The 14,378-nt window shown below is 33.2% G+C and overlaps 2 protein-coding genes across 2 annotated transcripts; one reads left to right on the top strand and one right to left on the bottom strand.

Moving 5' to 3' along the window:
• The first annotated feature begins 1,543 nt into the window (after positions 1–1,543).
• On the top strand, positions 1,544–6,593 carry LOC135839962 (26S proteasome regulatory subunit 4). The gene is made up of 9 exons (XM_065356254.1): positions 1,544–1,697; positions 1,820–1,976; positions 2,063–2,187; positions 2,263–2,448; positions 2,539–2,638; positions 2,706–2,920; positions 2,997–3,194; positions 6,070–6,279; positions 6,359–6,593. The coding sequence occupies exons 1-9, from the start codon at positions 1,695–1,697 to the stop codon at positions 6,491–6,493; spliced, it is 1,329 nt and encodes a 442-aa protein (XP_065212326.1). The 5' UTR covers positions 1,544–1,694; the 3' UTR covers positions 6,494–6,593.
• LOC135839974 (uncharacterized) lies at positions 6,584–7,444 on the bottom strand. The gene is made up of 3 exons (XM_065356264.1): positions 7,090–7,444; positions 6,884–7,005; positions 6,584–6,802 (listed from the first exon to the last, which is right to left on the bottom strand). Exons 1-3 carry the CDS (start codon positions 7,174–7,176, stop codon positions 6,703–6,705), a joined length of 309 nt encoding a protein of 102 aa, XP_065212336.1. The 5' UTR covers positions 7,177–7,444; the 3' UTR covers positions 6,584–6,702.
• Positions 7,445–14,378: the final 6,934 nt, after the last annotated feature.

The following is a 14,378-nucleotide window of genomic DNA, read 5'->3' as shown; positions in this document are numbered from 1 at the left end:
TTAATTATTCAACTGCAATAATGTAACATTTTGAAACCACTTCTGTAAGATTTCAAAAAATACCTAGTGCATATTTTTTCAAAAATAAAATATATTTAATCATTTGTCGCTCTCAAGGACTGTTCAAATAGAAAATTCAATTCATCGAAAACAGTGTTGTCATAACGAAATTTTTTTTTCGTTACGTTATATCGTTTCGTTTCAGATTTGTGAAATTTTTCGTTACTTTATTTTTCCGTTATTTCGTTGCACAGATAATTCCGTTACGTTATGTTTTTCGTTTAACGTTATTACATCATTTTGTTTTTCCGTTATTTCGTTATTTCGTTTCGTTTTTCGTTATAGCACAAAAATGCGCAAATGGAGGGTTTCTCTGAAAAAAACTGAAAAAAGTACAAGGTTGGTCAGTATACCTAAAGTGTACCTAAATAGCGGGAGCGAAGCGATGGCAAAAGCTCTCGTTTATGTGTGATTCAAAATCTAAAAAAGTCAAAAATGAGCCCTTTTCTACAAAGTTTGTTCAAAATTCCGTTAAAAGGGGGAAAAATTTAAAATTTTAAAAAAAGTAGGAGTTCAGTAGGACTAATGGGGCCAGTATAGGACCTGTTAGACACCTTGATTTTTCGATACATGTGTATTTTTCTGCTCATAAATTTTTACATCAATTTCATTTTCAAGTACAGTATTTTTCAATTTTCAAATAGTTTGAAAATTGAAAAAGTGAACTTTTTCAATTTTTTATTGATTAATCATTTTTTAATCATTTTTCCCAAAAAATTGAAGAAAAAAGCGAAAAAAAAACGAAAAAAAACCGGAAAAATAACGGAATTTTTTTCGTTTTCCGTTTCGTTATAGCATTAAAATTTTTTGTAACGTTATAATTTCGTTACGGTTTCTTCTGCAACAAATTTCGTTTTCGTTTATCGTTACGTTATTATAACGGAAAAAATTCCGGTTTTTTCCGTTTTTTCGTTTTTTCGTTACGTTATGAATAACGTTATGACAACACTGATCGAAAATGACAATAATATTCATATTATATTTCGTAGAAAGTTAGAAACAATGGCTAATTGGCTATAAAAACCATAAACTTCTCTATGACTGGAGTGGAAATAATTGACAATGACAATTGAATTGACTCAAGACTCAAGTAAGTACGAAATATTTTGCTAAAAGACACGTGCACAAGTGGGCTCAACAAATAATAATAAAACTTGGAGTGTACTTTCTTTAAAAAATGAAAAAATTAAATACTACTTGTAGTCGATAAAAAAAATAAAAAATTAAATTTTAAAAAAATGTATTCAAACTTTGCTGTTTGGAGGTTTCAGTTTCGGTTGATCGTTTCGTTTTCCATGCCCTGGCCGGATGCACCGGAACGGAACTTTCTCAAACTTCGCCATTTGGTGGTTCGGTTTCGGTTAATGGTTTCGGTTTCCATGCCCTGGCCGGAAGCCCCGGAACGGAACTCTACCTATCGGTTCGGTTATTTTTCGTTTCCTTTCATGCGTGACGCGTGCTGCTTACATTTCCAATGCTTCAACTACTTCAAGTCAAAAAAATTTTGTTTTCAAAAAAATGGTGATTAGCAAAAATTTTCTATCACCGAAAAAAATTTCATTTTTCTTCAATTTCTTTTAGTTTCTTTTTGTTTTGCGTATAAATTTTCCACTGGTTGAATTCCGAATTGAGTAATGGTAAGTGTAACGAATTTCCACCGAGTGTTTTCCTCCAATAAGTGTTTTAATTACGTCTTCAAAACATACCCTCATCAAAGTCTATATTTCCATAAACTCATCCTTATTTTGTGTTTTACCAGGGCCAAAATCACTCCGGAGCTTCTGGCAGTGGTAGCGGAGGCGACAAGAAAGATGACAAGGATAAAAAGAAGAAATACGAACCTCCTATTCCTACCAGAGTTGGTAAAAAAAGGAAACGCACCAAGGGACCCGATACAGCTTTGAAATTACCCCAAGGTATCAAAATCCTCTTATTTTGTTCATATCATAGCTATCTATCTAGGTATCTACGTGTAAATACTAATCATTGCGACTGTTTTCAGTTACCCCTCATACCAAATGTAGATTGAAGTTATTGAAATTAGAAAGAATTAAAGATTATTTATTAATGGAAGAAGAATATATTCGTAATCAAGAGAGACTAAAACCGCAAGAAGAAAAGAATGAGGTTCGTTTCGTTTTGTTTTTAAAATTCGATCGGATGTTCTCTTATGTACCAAGTTATAATCGTTGATACTTTCAGGAAGAACGATCCAAAGTAGATGATTTAAGAGGAACGCCGATGTCTGTCGGAACACTCGAGGAAATCATCGATGATAATCATGCCATTGTATCAACTTCTGTAGGTAGTGAACATTACGTTAGTATACTTTCGTTCGTAGATAAAGATCAACTCGAACCTGGATGTTCCGTTTTATTAAATCATAAAGTACGTTAACCCAATGATCTATCTATTACCTACCATTATTCGTATACTCTTACTCAAATAGTAATTGAATAATTATTCATTTCTGTTCAGGTTCATGCAGTAATTGGCGTACTATCTGACGATACTGATCCTATGGTAACTGTTATGAAATTGGAAAAAGCTCCCCAAGAAACGTACGCCGATATAGGAGGTTAATTTCATATCAGTGTTGATACGTTGTACTGTATCTTCAATCTAATTTCTTTATTTCAATTCAGGACTCGATACCCAAATTCAAGAAATTAAAGAATCCGTCGAGTTACCCCTAACGCATCCCGAGTACTACGAAGAAATGGGTATAAAACCACCGAAAGGTGTTATCTTGTATGGTCCTCCAGGTACTGGTAAAACACTTCTAGCCAAAGCAGTAGCTAATCAAACTTCTGCAACATTCTTAAGAGTAGTCGGGTCAGAATTAATTCAAAAATATCTCGTAAGTTTCCTCCATGTATTATTTTTATAAACTACATATTATTGGTTCATTTTACTAATGCTGTGTTTGATGGCAGGGTGACGGGCCCAAGCTAGTCAGAGAATTATTCCGAGTCGCCGAAGAACACGCTCCTTCTATCGTTTTTATCGATGAAATTGACGCAGTTGGTACCAAACGTTACGACTCGAATTCAGGAGGCGAACGTGAGATTCAACGAACTATGTTAGAATTATTAAATCAGTTAGATGGGTTCGATTCTCGAGGAGATGTCAAGGTATAAAATTTCTCTAGCCGTTGGTCGATTCATTTTACAATTAAACAGGGATTGTACTTACTAAAGTTACTAATAGTAACTTATGTTTAATTTTTAATAATGTTGGTTACTAAAAGTTACTTTTTCCGAGATCTTTCACCAATTTCCTTTTTTTTTTTTCAAAATTTTATTCTGATGATTCTTTTGAAATGTACCTACTTAGGGGGGTTTTAATTTCAACAGGTACATATTATTATTTTTTAATTTCTCGATGGCTTTTAGTGGATTTTCTCCTGTTTTGATTGATTTTCACATCTTGAATTTGGTGGTGATTTTTTTCCAAAATAATTTTTCCATGATTTTGCTCTGAATTTTGATGAAGATTTTCGCCTGAATTTTTTCCCAATTTTATCACCTTGAATTCTGGTGATTTTTTCATAAAAATTTTCCCTCTAGCTTGTGTGATTTTATTGCTCAAATAGTGGGGATTTCTCCTTATTTTGATTCGATGGATTTTTTTGAATTTTGTGAATTTTTTTCTTCGCTGATTTGGCGAGTTTTCTTTTGAATTTTTGTAGATTTTTCCCTATTCTAACGGGTATGATTTTTCTGAATTTTCGCGAGTTCTGTTTTTTCGAGTTTTTCAACGATTTTCTCAGAATTTCCTTTTTTTCTATTTTCAAATTTTGGCAAAGTTTCTACAGTTTTGACTCACCTTTTCAACTCTTTGAATTTTCACACGATTCTGTGGTTTTTGTTCTAAATTGTGGTCATTTTTTTGCCTGAATTTCGACTGCATTTTTTTTATTTCGACAGTTTTTTTTGAGTTTCGTGCTTTAAAAAAACACGTGATTTTTTTTGGCTCACTTTTTTGTAGAATTGTGATTTTACTTCTTCCAAAAATCATAATTTCCTTTAAATTTTGATCTTTTTTTTCATGAAAGGAGGGAAGCTTCTTCGAGATTTGATGAAATTATTATTTTTTATTTTCACCTTTTGTGGTGGATTTTTCTGCATCTTGATATCTTTCATTCTTTGATCCCTCTCTCTCTTTTCCTCTTCCCTTCCAGTTGTGAGGGAAGGTCCTCCGGATTTCCTCTCTCTTTGAACAGTTTTTTTTTTCAAGTTCAAATTATTTTTCTCTTTTGAATTCTCTTCAGTTTTGCTTTTGCTACAAAATTTTTCTCAAAAATTTATCGATTCATTTCCGAATTTATACCTAATTTTAATTCTCGCGAGTTCTCTGTTCTGAATTCTCACCTAATGATTTTTGCTGAACTGTATTTTCGAGAATTTTCTATTTCCATAATTTTTCATAATTTTGTTTTGAATTTTATCGATTCGTTTTTCTGTCCAAATTTTTGTTCGTAATTTCGGCGAAACCTTTTTTCTTGAATTTTTTTATAAAATTTTCTCCTAATTTAGCCCCAAAGTTTGGTCATTTTTTCTGCTTAAATTTTTGCGGAATTCTCCTGTTTACAAATTTTTGTCGAGTTTTTGAGAGTTTTTTGGACTTTGAGACTCGATGATTTTATTTATAATTTTTTTGAGGATTTCTTGATTTTTTTTTTCAAGTCTTATTCTGTTGAATTCTCGTAGATTTTATTTTTCAATTTTTTGACGATTTTCCTAGAATTTTCGTGTTTTTCTCTTGAGTATAAATTTTTGTAAAGTTATCGCAATTTTATCGTTGAATTTCGTAAAGTTTGTTTTCAATTGTTGCAATGGTTTTTCTTGAATTTTAACGCTTTTTACCATAATTTTTTTGGTGGAGTTTTTCTACTTCTAATCGAAATTTATTCTGGAATCCTCGTGATTTTTCTCAACTTTTTAAATTTTGACAAAACTCTGTTTTTTGGTTATTTTGAATTTTGCGATTTTGATTTATTGAAAAAGGATCACGAAGCGGTTTTTCAACATTATTTTTCGATTAATTTTCCTTCTTTCCAGATCTCGATCTTTGCTCTGTTTCCTGTTTTGGTCATTTTCTCTCAATTTCAATAATTTTGTCACCTTTTTTCCATTTTTTTTTTGAATCGTGTCAATTTTCGACAGTTTTGATGGAGTTTTTTTTTTCATTTTGAACTTTGAAGGCATGTACACTTTTTTGCATTCTAATTTTTAAAATGATTTTCACAAATCACTTCTTTTCCAAATTTGGATTGCTCTTTCCCCTCCTCTCCTCCACCGTTCCCTTTTTTCTTGTTAATTTTAATAAGTTTCCCGATCTAAACTGATTCTTCTTTCTTATGGAATTTTTTTCAAAAATTATTGTTTATTATTTCTTAACACTAGAATACTTTTTTTTCCTCAAATCCTTGCTCGTGTCAACATTTCTGCTATTTTACGATTGGTATTTTTGTGTTTGATTTTTTGAAATGATTTTGATTAAAAGATCAAATTTCGTTCCTCCCTGTTTCGGTAGACTTCCCCTTCTTCTTTCAATTTTTCAGTAGTTCAACACATTTTTCGATTATGTTTCCGGAATCCAAAATTTTTCTCATGCGTTCTTTTTGTATTTTGATCTACGAGTATTTTTCTTTCGAAATTTTGGTAAATTAGGTATCTGTTCTGAGTTTTTGCTAGTTTTTTTTTCTTTTTCAAAAATGGTTTGTATTCGAATTTTGATGTTTTTTTCTGTGTTTTTTTGAAAAAACTGTTATCAAAATTTTCGTTATAATAGGTACGTTTTTTTTTTTTTTTGTAATCTGAAATAGAATGTAATGTTTTGTAAGGCATTGAAGTTTTTTGGTTGCCACTTTTTTTTTACATCAACATTTTTTTTGGTTACTTTTTCCAGCTTTTTTGGTTACTAAAGTTACATTTTTTGAGAAAGATTTGAGTACAATCCCTGCTGAATTAGTATCGTTTACTTAAATTAGCATTTGATTTTTAGGTTATAATGGCAACGAATAGAATAGAAACATTGGACCCTGCGCTGATCCGTCCTGGCAGAATAGATCGTAAAATCGAATTCCCTCTTCCCGATGAAAAAACCAAAAAACGTATTTTTAATATTCATACTTCTCGTATGACGTTAGCCGAAGATGTTAATTTGCACGAATTAATTATGGCGAAAGATGATCTCTCTGGAGCAGACATTAAAGTACGTCGTTATTTAGTTAGCTTGTCCTGAAAGTATTTTAATCATAGATTTGACTAACAAATTCCAATTTTTTTTTCAGGCTATTTGTACCGAAGCTGGTTTAATGGCTCTGAGAGAACGTCGTATGAAAGTTACTAATGAAGACTTTAAGAAAAGTAAAGAAAATGTTCTCTACCGTAAGAAAGAAGGTACTCCCGAAGGTCTCTATTTGTAAACGTGTTAATTTCTTTAAAATATAATTATTATTAACATCGTCTTTTTGTATAATATTATAATGTTTTATTCCGGAAATAAATTCGCTATGTAACACTCCATCAATAATAATTTACTTCGATCTCAATTCATTACATTTCAGTGCTAAATAGGTGATATGGTATAACATTTGGTGTAATTACTAAATATCTATTTGGTGCTCAGCACATCTCATTTGGCATTACAAGTAGCACATAAACCATCCAATGAAGATTGCAGCTTGTGCATCGAACTAGATTTGCGATCTTTCTTTAGAAGGAATAACTGGATCCTAGATTAGCACAACAGAATTATCAGAATGAATAGTGAAGAGTGAACTTACTACTAAATGAGAATTGAAATATATTTTTACCTTTCTACACCGCTACTATATCCCACTTCGAACGATTTTTGAAAAGCTGTGGTGTATCCGTCGTCGAAACTCAATTGATACTGTTTATCTTTTCCTGCGATTGCACCTTCGCGAAAACCATCCTGAAAGAGTAGAAATAATCGGGAGTAGTTAGTTTTCATTCTTCGTTATTAGGATGTGAAACGAAGCAAAGCTTTACTACTTACTGTGAGATGCATGTTCTGCATCCTTTTCCACGATGAATTCATTATCTTTTTCTCATCGTCTGAGCTTTCGTTAGCTGAATTATCCATTTGTATGTTGATTTTTATGAACGAACGCGGATACCGTTGGAATATTTATTCGAAAAGTATTGAAACTGAATATGACTACTTTCAGAGGTAGATAGAACGAACGTTTCATTACAACACAAAATAGTATAATTTTTCGGTTTAAAATGCCGAAAATATGTTTAGGAAACGACTAAAGCCATAATTAATGCATTTAATTACGAAAAATACGACTTATCATTTGAAAAACTCAAAAAATGTATTACACTTTTCTTATCAGTAATCATTCACGTTGCTCGGGTGCTTCCGGGTTTATTCGGAATACTTCGTTGAACTTGTATTTTTCGTAGCCAAATCCGAATGTGGTTTTTATTTTTTTATTTTTAATTCGAACAAAAATTAATTATTTTCTCTAACTAGATTCTAACGGACTTTATAGTGATCTTATGTTTTATATTGAATTTTGATTTTGTGAGGAGTAACAATAAGCTTGTTCTGCGCCCATTGAACCAAAATTCACCACTCCGATCCAATTTTCAGTGAAAATGAATTGTTTTACCTATCAACACTAATTGTGAGCACTTTCGAATAATTTTGAGCCTAAGACTATTAGGTCATGATTTATCATTTTGTGACTTTTGAAGAAGTATCGTGCAACGCAACCTATCAAAGTGGGTTAAAATTTCACATGAAGTTCAAATATTTTGACACGAATGTTTTTGAACATTATTTTGAAAAATGTCGAGGCCAAAATTGAGTTGACCTTATCACTTCACTTTTGAAATTTTTAAAAAACGTGTAATGCCACTTATCGAATTGGGTAAATGTTTTGTAAGAAGATCAAAATATTTAACAAAACTTTTTTTTTGAGCATTTCTGAAGAATTTTGAACCTATGACTGGGTCATGGTTTCTGAAAAGATGTCGTGCAACCTATCAGAATGGGTTAAAATTTTTCAAACAATTCAAATGTTTCAACGAAAGTAGGTATTTTTAGAGCATTATTTTGAATTAAAAAGTTATATTCAAAATCCAAATTAAGTTATGATTTTCGAAGTGTTAGAAAAACGTGTGATTCCACTTTTCAAAATGGGATTTTCGGAAGAAAACCAAGAAAATTTATCAAAACCTTTTTTGACTATTTTGATAAGTCGCGTGACACTTTTTCAAAAATCCAACCAATAATCACCCAGTTTCAAGTTTGAAAATTCATTCTAATAGTCCGGCATATGACAATAGGAGTAATTGCACCCCCCCCGCGCATCCTCCGGGACAACTTTTTTTTTTAAGAGGACATCCTAAGGAACATTTTAAAGCAAACTTGCCAAAAAAAAGAGTTGACCTTACTTACAAAATGGCGACCATTTTGATTGACAGGTCAGCCGAAACCGAAATCGCAGATTTTGCATTTTAACATAGGACTTGCACGAACTTTTTCAAACTTTACAAAGGTAGATCGAAAGATCATGCAAAAATTTATCATCTGTCAAAATTTCAAGTGCTAAAGTGCGTTTTTCGATTTTTGGTGAATTTTTGAAAATCGAATTTAGGCCAAAAATGAGGAGAAAAATCAAAATTTTACCAAATCGACCAAGAAAGCTGAAATTTGGGATACACCCTATTTTCGACATGCCAAATCGATTGGAAACGGTTTCAACCCGTTTTGAGCAGTTCTGGAGCCTCCAGCAGATTTTTGAAACTCGAAATTCCCACAAAATTTCATCAAAAATGGAGTTGGAAAGCCGAAATTTATTCTGCAAACTAATTTCAATAAGCTACACAAAGTCAACTGCGGGTGAATTTCAAGTCGTTTTGGATCCTCCAGCGACTTTTTGAAAATTCCTGAAGTCTCCTGGCCTTACTTACAAAATGGCGGTTTATTTGATTGAAAGGTCAGCCGAAGTTATACTGATTTTGCTTTCCAACAAAAGACTCACATGGAATTTTTTGAACTGGACACAACAAGATCGAAAGATCAGCCAAAAATGCATCACCTGTCAAAATTTCAAGTGCTATAGTGCGTTTTTCGATTTTTGGTGAATTTTTGAAAATCGAATTTAGGCCAAGAATGAAGGAAAAAAATCAAAATTTACCAAATTCACCAAGAAAGCTGAAATTTGGGATATACCCTATTTTCGACATGCCAAATCGATTGGAAACGGTTTCAACACGTTTTGAGCAGTTCTGGAGCCTCCAGCAGATTTTTGAAAGTTTAAATTTTCACAAAATTTCATCAAATGGACATGGAAAGCTGAAATTTACTCTACACTCCAATTTTAACACCCTCTGAAAACGACTTCTGGTGAATTTCAAGTCATTTTAGAGCCTCCAACGACTTTTTTGAAAATTACTGGAGCCTCCAGTGGATTTTTGAAACTTTAAATTTCCCCAAAATATCATCAAACTAAGATGGAGAGTCGAAATTCATTCTGCAAACTAATTTCACTACGCTACGAAGTTGACTGCTGGTGAATTTCAAGTCGTTTTGGAGCCTCCAGCAACATTTTGAAAAGTTGTATCACGTTTTTTTGGAAGATTGAAATTTCCTAAAAGTAGCTGGAAGCTTCAAAACCATTTGAAACCACCATGTAGTCTGCGAAGAGAATTTTAGCTTGCCAACTCCATTTGATAAATTAATGTAGGGGAAATTTAAAGTTTCAAAAGTCTACTGGAGGCTCCGGTAATTTTTAAAAAAGTCCCTGGAGGCCCTAAAATTACTTGAACCCACCTAAAGTCGTCTTCAGAGAGTGTTAAAATTGGAGTGTAGAGTAAATTTCAGCTTTCCATCTCCATTTTGATGAAATTTTGTGAAAATTTAAAGTTTCAAAAATCTGCTGGAGGTTTCAGGAATTTTCTAAAAGTCGCTGGAGGCTCCAAAACGACTTGAAATTCACCTGCAGTACTTCGTAGCGTATTGAAATTAGTTTTTAGAATAAATTTTAGCTTTACAACTCCAATTTGTTGGAATTTTGTGGGAATTTCGAGTTTCAAAAATCTGCTGGAGGCTCCAGAACTGCTCAAAACGGATTGAAACCGTTTCTAATCGATTTGGCATGTCGAAAATAGGGTATATCCCAAATTTCAGCTTTCTTGGACAATTTGGTAAAATTTTGATTTTTTCTCTCATTTTTGGCCTAAATTGGATTTTCAAAAATTCACCAAAAATCGAAAAACGCGCTTTAACACTTGAAATTTTGACAGGTGATAAATTTTTGCATGATCCTTCGATCTACCTTTGTAAAGTTTGAAAAAGTTCGTGCAAGTCCTATGTTAAAACGCAAAATCTGCGATTTCAGCTGACCTGTCAATCAAAATGGCCGCCATTTTGTAAGTAAGGCCAACTTTTTTTGGGCAAGTTTGCTTTAAAATGTTCCTTAGGACGTCCCCTTTAAGAAAAAAGTTGTGCCGGAGGATCGGCGGGGGCTGCAATTACTCCTATTGTCATATGCCGGACTATAGTTTGTAGATCTCAAAAGATGACTGCTTTATTATTATTACCATTCGTCAAATAGGACCTATATGTCAAGGTTGAGAAATTTTGTTTCGCCAGCAAAAAATCTATAATACAACGCTCAGTTCTACGTATGTACAAGATTTTCTACAATTTAACAATTTAACGGTGACTGAAAGATAAGGGTACCTGCAGTGAAAAGTGAATTAAATTTATCATCTGTCGATATACGTCTGTTCACACTGACGAGGGTTCGCATGCTTACTTCAACAAACATTCACGTAAATTCGAAGGTTTGGAAAAAAAAATAAACTTCAAGTTTATTTCGTCAGCAAAAATGTTGATTGTTGTTTGAGGTAGGTGTATAAATTATCCAATATACCTACAACGAGCGACGTAGATTTTTTTCATCGTGTTTATATGTAACATCGTCAGCTTTTCAAGTTTTTCATTTTAAAAAAAATATCAAATTCTATTAAACAGAATAGAAAATAAATATCTGCCTTTTAAAATTCATATTTTTCTTAAAACGTGATATGAAATTTAACGCAGTAAAGATGGTCAATTATTTTGCTCCATGTTCAGAGACATCTTTCATCACAAATATTAACTTCATGCAGATATCTGTAACTGATTTTTATCCTGTGGGTAGCAATTCCCCTTCGAGAAATATGACAAACAACACAGAGAGCGCCTCTTCACATCATTCTGACAAAAAGTTCACCGCTGAATTCTTTTTTTATGTGGTATTCTATTTTAAATGATTTTTTTTTCACTGCGAGCAATTAGCGTGAAATTAAGAAACCCAAAGGCAGGAAGATTTTAAACAGAAAGGTGGATTCTCTTTTCCCCTATTTCCTTCCCATATCTCATCGAATCTCCGATAAAGTAATTATAAAGTTTGCGTGTTTATTTTTCATTTAATTAGTACGAAACTTGTAAATTGGTGTTTTTGTTTTTTTCAATTAGCCAAACATTCGAGCCAAATTATACGCGCGGAGAAGTATTTCGAAACTGTACAGATACGAATTTCTCGAGACTAATTATACCTTATAAATATTTTCAAACCCACTATTGCAAGTAGGAAAGTACCTACACCTGTAAAAAGTGAGCAACAGAAACGTTGTTGCATATCCCTTGGTAGGCATTTCAAGAAGTCTGTTCCGCATTTTTGCCTATTTATAAATGTGTTTTTTTGACGAGCTTTATTCGAATTTTGTTGCCGGCTGTTTACTCGATTACATTCATTTTTCAAGCAAACTCTGGCGAAATGTTTTTCCAGCAGTTTGTACTTTAATACTGTACATTAACGTGAAGTATACCTAAGTATAGTTATTCGTCGAGTTATGGGGTAAAAGTCTAGAAACATACTTACACACAGGAGCCTATATTTAAATAGACCTAACAATTTACGTTACAAAGCTAACTCTGTGTCTTTTTCATTTTTTTAAATAGTTTCCACGTGGTTTTTCATCTTTTATTATAATTCATTCGCTCAATTCTACTGACATTCAAATAAAAATAGATAAAAAGGCTTATATTTTGAAAGTCTGAATGTTTTTTTTTTTTTGCAATTGATCAAGATTTCTCAAAAATGTGCTGAATTATTTTTTAAAAACTTTTTCGAAACTGTGAAATTAAGAACCAATATCTTGCAATCTTTCCACCAACATCTACTTCTCCCTGGTATGATATCTTGTTTCCCAGGTATTTGAAATTATTGACCTGTTCGATGATTTTTCCATTTATTACAATCTTGCTTCTTACTGGCTCCTTTCCTTTGAAGGCCATTGTTTTTGTTTTCTCTGATGATAATCTCATATCATACTTTTCTGATGTCTTTGTTAAATTATACATTGATCTCTGTAGTTCATCTTCTGTTTCGGCTAGCACTGCTTGATCATCTGCGAATAATACTGTTGATATTTCTTGCCTTCTGTCTGTCTTGATTCCTTTTGGCTTCATTTTCTGCCATTCTTTTACCATGTGATCCATATACATGTTGAATAAAACACAAGACATTGGACATCCCTGGCGAACTCCTCTGTTTATTTCTGCTTGTTCAGAGAGTTTATTTCCAATTCCTACTCTTATTCTAGTGTTCTTATATATGCTGTTTATCACCTTTCACATTTTATATGTTATCTCTTCATCTTTTAGGACTTCAAACAGTTTTTTCATATTAACCCTTTCATATGCTTTTTCCAGGTCTATAAAGCATATGTGTGTTTCTAGGTTGTATTCGATCCTTTTTTCCATCAGTAGTTTTACTGTATAACTTGCATCAGTGCATGATCTTCCTTTTCTAAATCCGTTTTGACTTTCTGACAGCTTTTCTTCTGCATGCTCTGCCAGTCGTTTTGCCAGTATTTTCGCATATATCTTGTAGCAGGTGTTGAGTAGACTTATTCCTCGGTAGTTTTTCAGGTTTGACATATCGCCTTTCTTGAACAGTGGTATTACAATTGCTGTTTTGAAATCTTCAGGTACCTTTTCTTCTTGGTACATCCTATTTAGGAATTCCAGTAGTCTTCTTTTAAATTCGCCACTTGCATAGGTATTTGTACAATTCTGTTGGTATGCCATCTTCTCCTGGAGCTTTTGCATTTTTTGCCGTTTTCAAAGCTTCTTGTAGCTCTTTAAATGAAATTCTGTCCTCTGTTCCTACAATTTCATATTTTATCTTTGTAGCTTGTGCATTTTCATCACTCCAGAGTTCTTCAAAATATTCCTTTGCATCATTGATTTTAATCTTTGGCAAACCCACTCTTTTGTTAAAATTTGTGTCAATTCTCCTTATGATCTTGTACACCTTTGGCCGTAACTTGTATGTGTCATGCTCCAGGAAAGTGATGAAATTTTCCCAGCTCTCTCTCTGTAATTTCCTGGACTTTCTCTTGACTTTTGCCGATTATTTTCGATATTCTTCACCATCAACCTCACTTTTTGTGCTCATGGATTTTCTAAATGCCTGTCTTTTCTTTTGTATGAGTTCTTGGATTTTGTTGTCCCAATTCTTTATTCTTTTCACCCCAATTCTGCAAGGAACCATTCCTAAGCTTTCTTTTGCAGCCTTTGTCATGATGGATTTGATATTTTTCCATTCTTCTTCTATACCCTGGCTTGTTCCCCATTGGGTAAAAATCTGCCGATGATACGCGACAAAAAACGCGGCAGGAATTGCAACACTTTCCGCCAATACTTTTCTGCTCATTAATCGGCGCGTGTATTTTTTCACGCGATAAATTCTGCTGATGTTCAATATCGATGAAAAAATGTTGGCACCGCCGGGGATCGAACCTGGGTCTCCAAGTTGGTAGACGACTTCTCTAACAACCTGGCCACCAGAACATGTATCGATTAGAACGCAAAATCTCTATACTACGTGAAAACATGCGCGTAAAATACTAAATTTACGCTTGTGTTTATAAAATACGCGAAAGAATTACGCCAAGAAACCGGCTTGTAGCATATTTTGTAGCTGGTTTCTTCCAACGCAAAAAACACGCCACTTAATTTGAAAGCGTTGTGGCCTTACGCGAGAAAATACGCTACAAAATATTATTGTAGCGTATTTTTTAGCAGATTTTTCTTTCAGTGCCCCAATCTGCCTTCTGGATAGCGCTTTTTCACGTGTATATTTGGAATACGTCAATAAACCAGCTGGTTTTGGCGTCTTTTTCGGTGTATGGGCAGATTTTCCCCCAATGGGGTTAGTATCTCTTGACTAATGATGTTCATCCGTCTTTGGTACAGCCATTTGTTGGTTGGGTCAT

Source organism: Planococcus citri, chromosome 1 (assembly GCF_950023065.1).
Source record: "Planococcus citri chromosome 1, ihPlaCitr1.1, whole genome shotgun sequence".
NCBI lineage: Eukaryota > Metazoa > Arthropoda > Insecta > Hemiptera > Pseudococcidae > Planococcus > Planococcus citri.
Note: the sequence above shows the minus strand (reverse complement) of the source record. Positions and strands in the feature narration are given on the sequence as shown.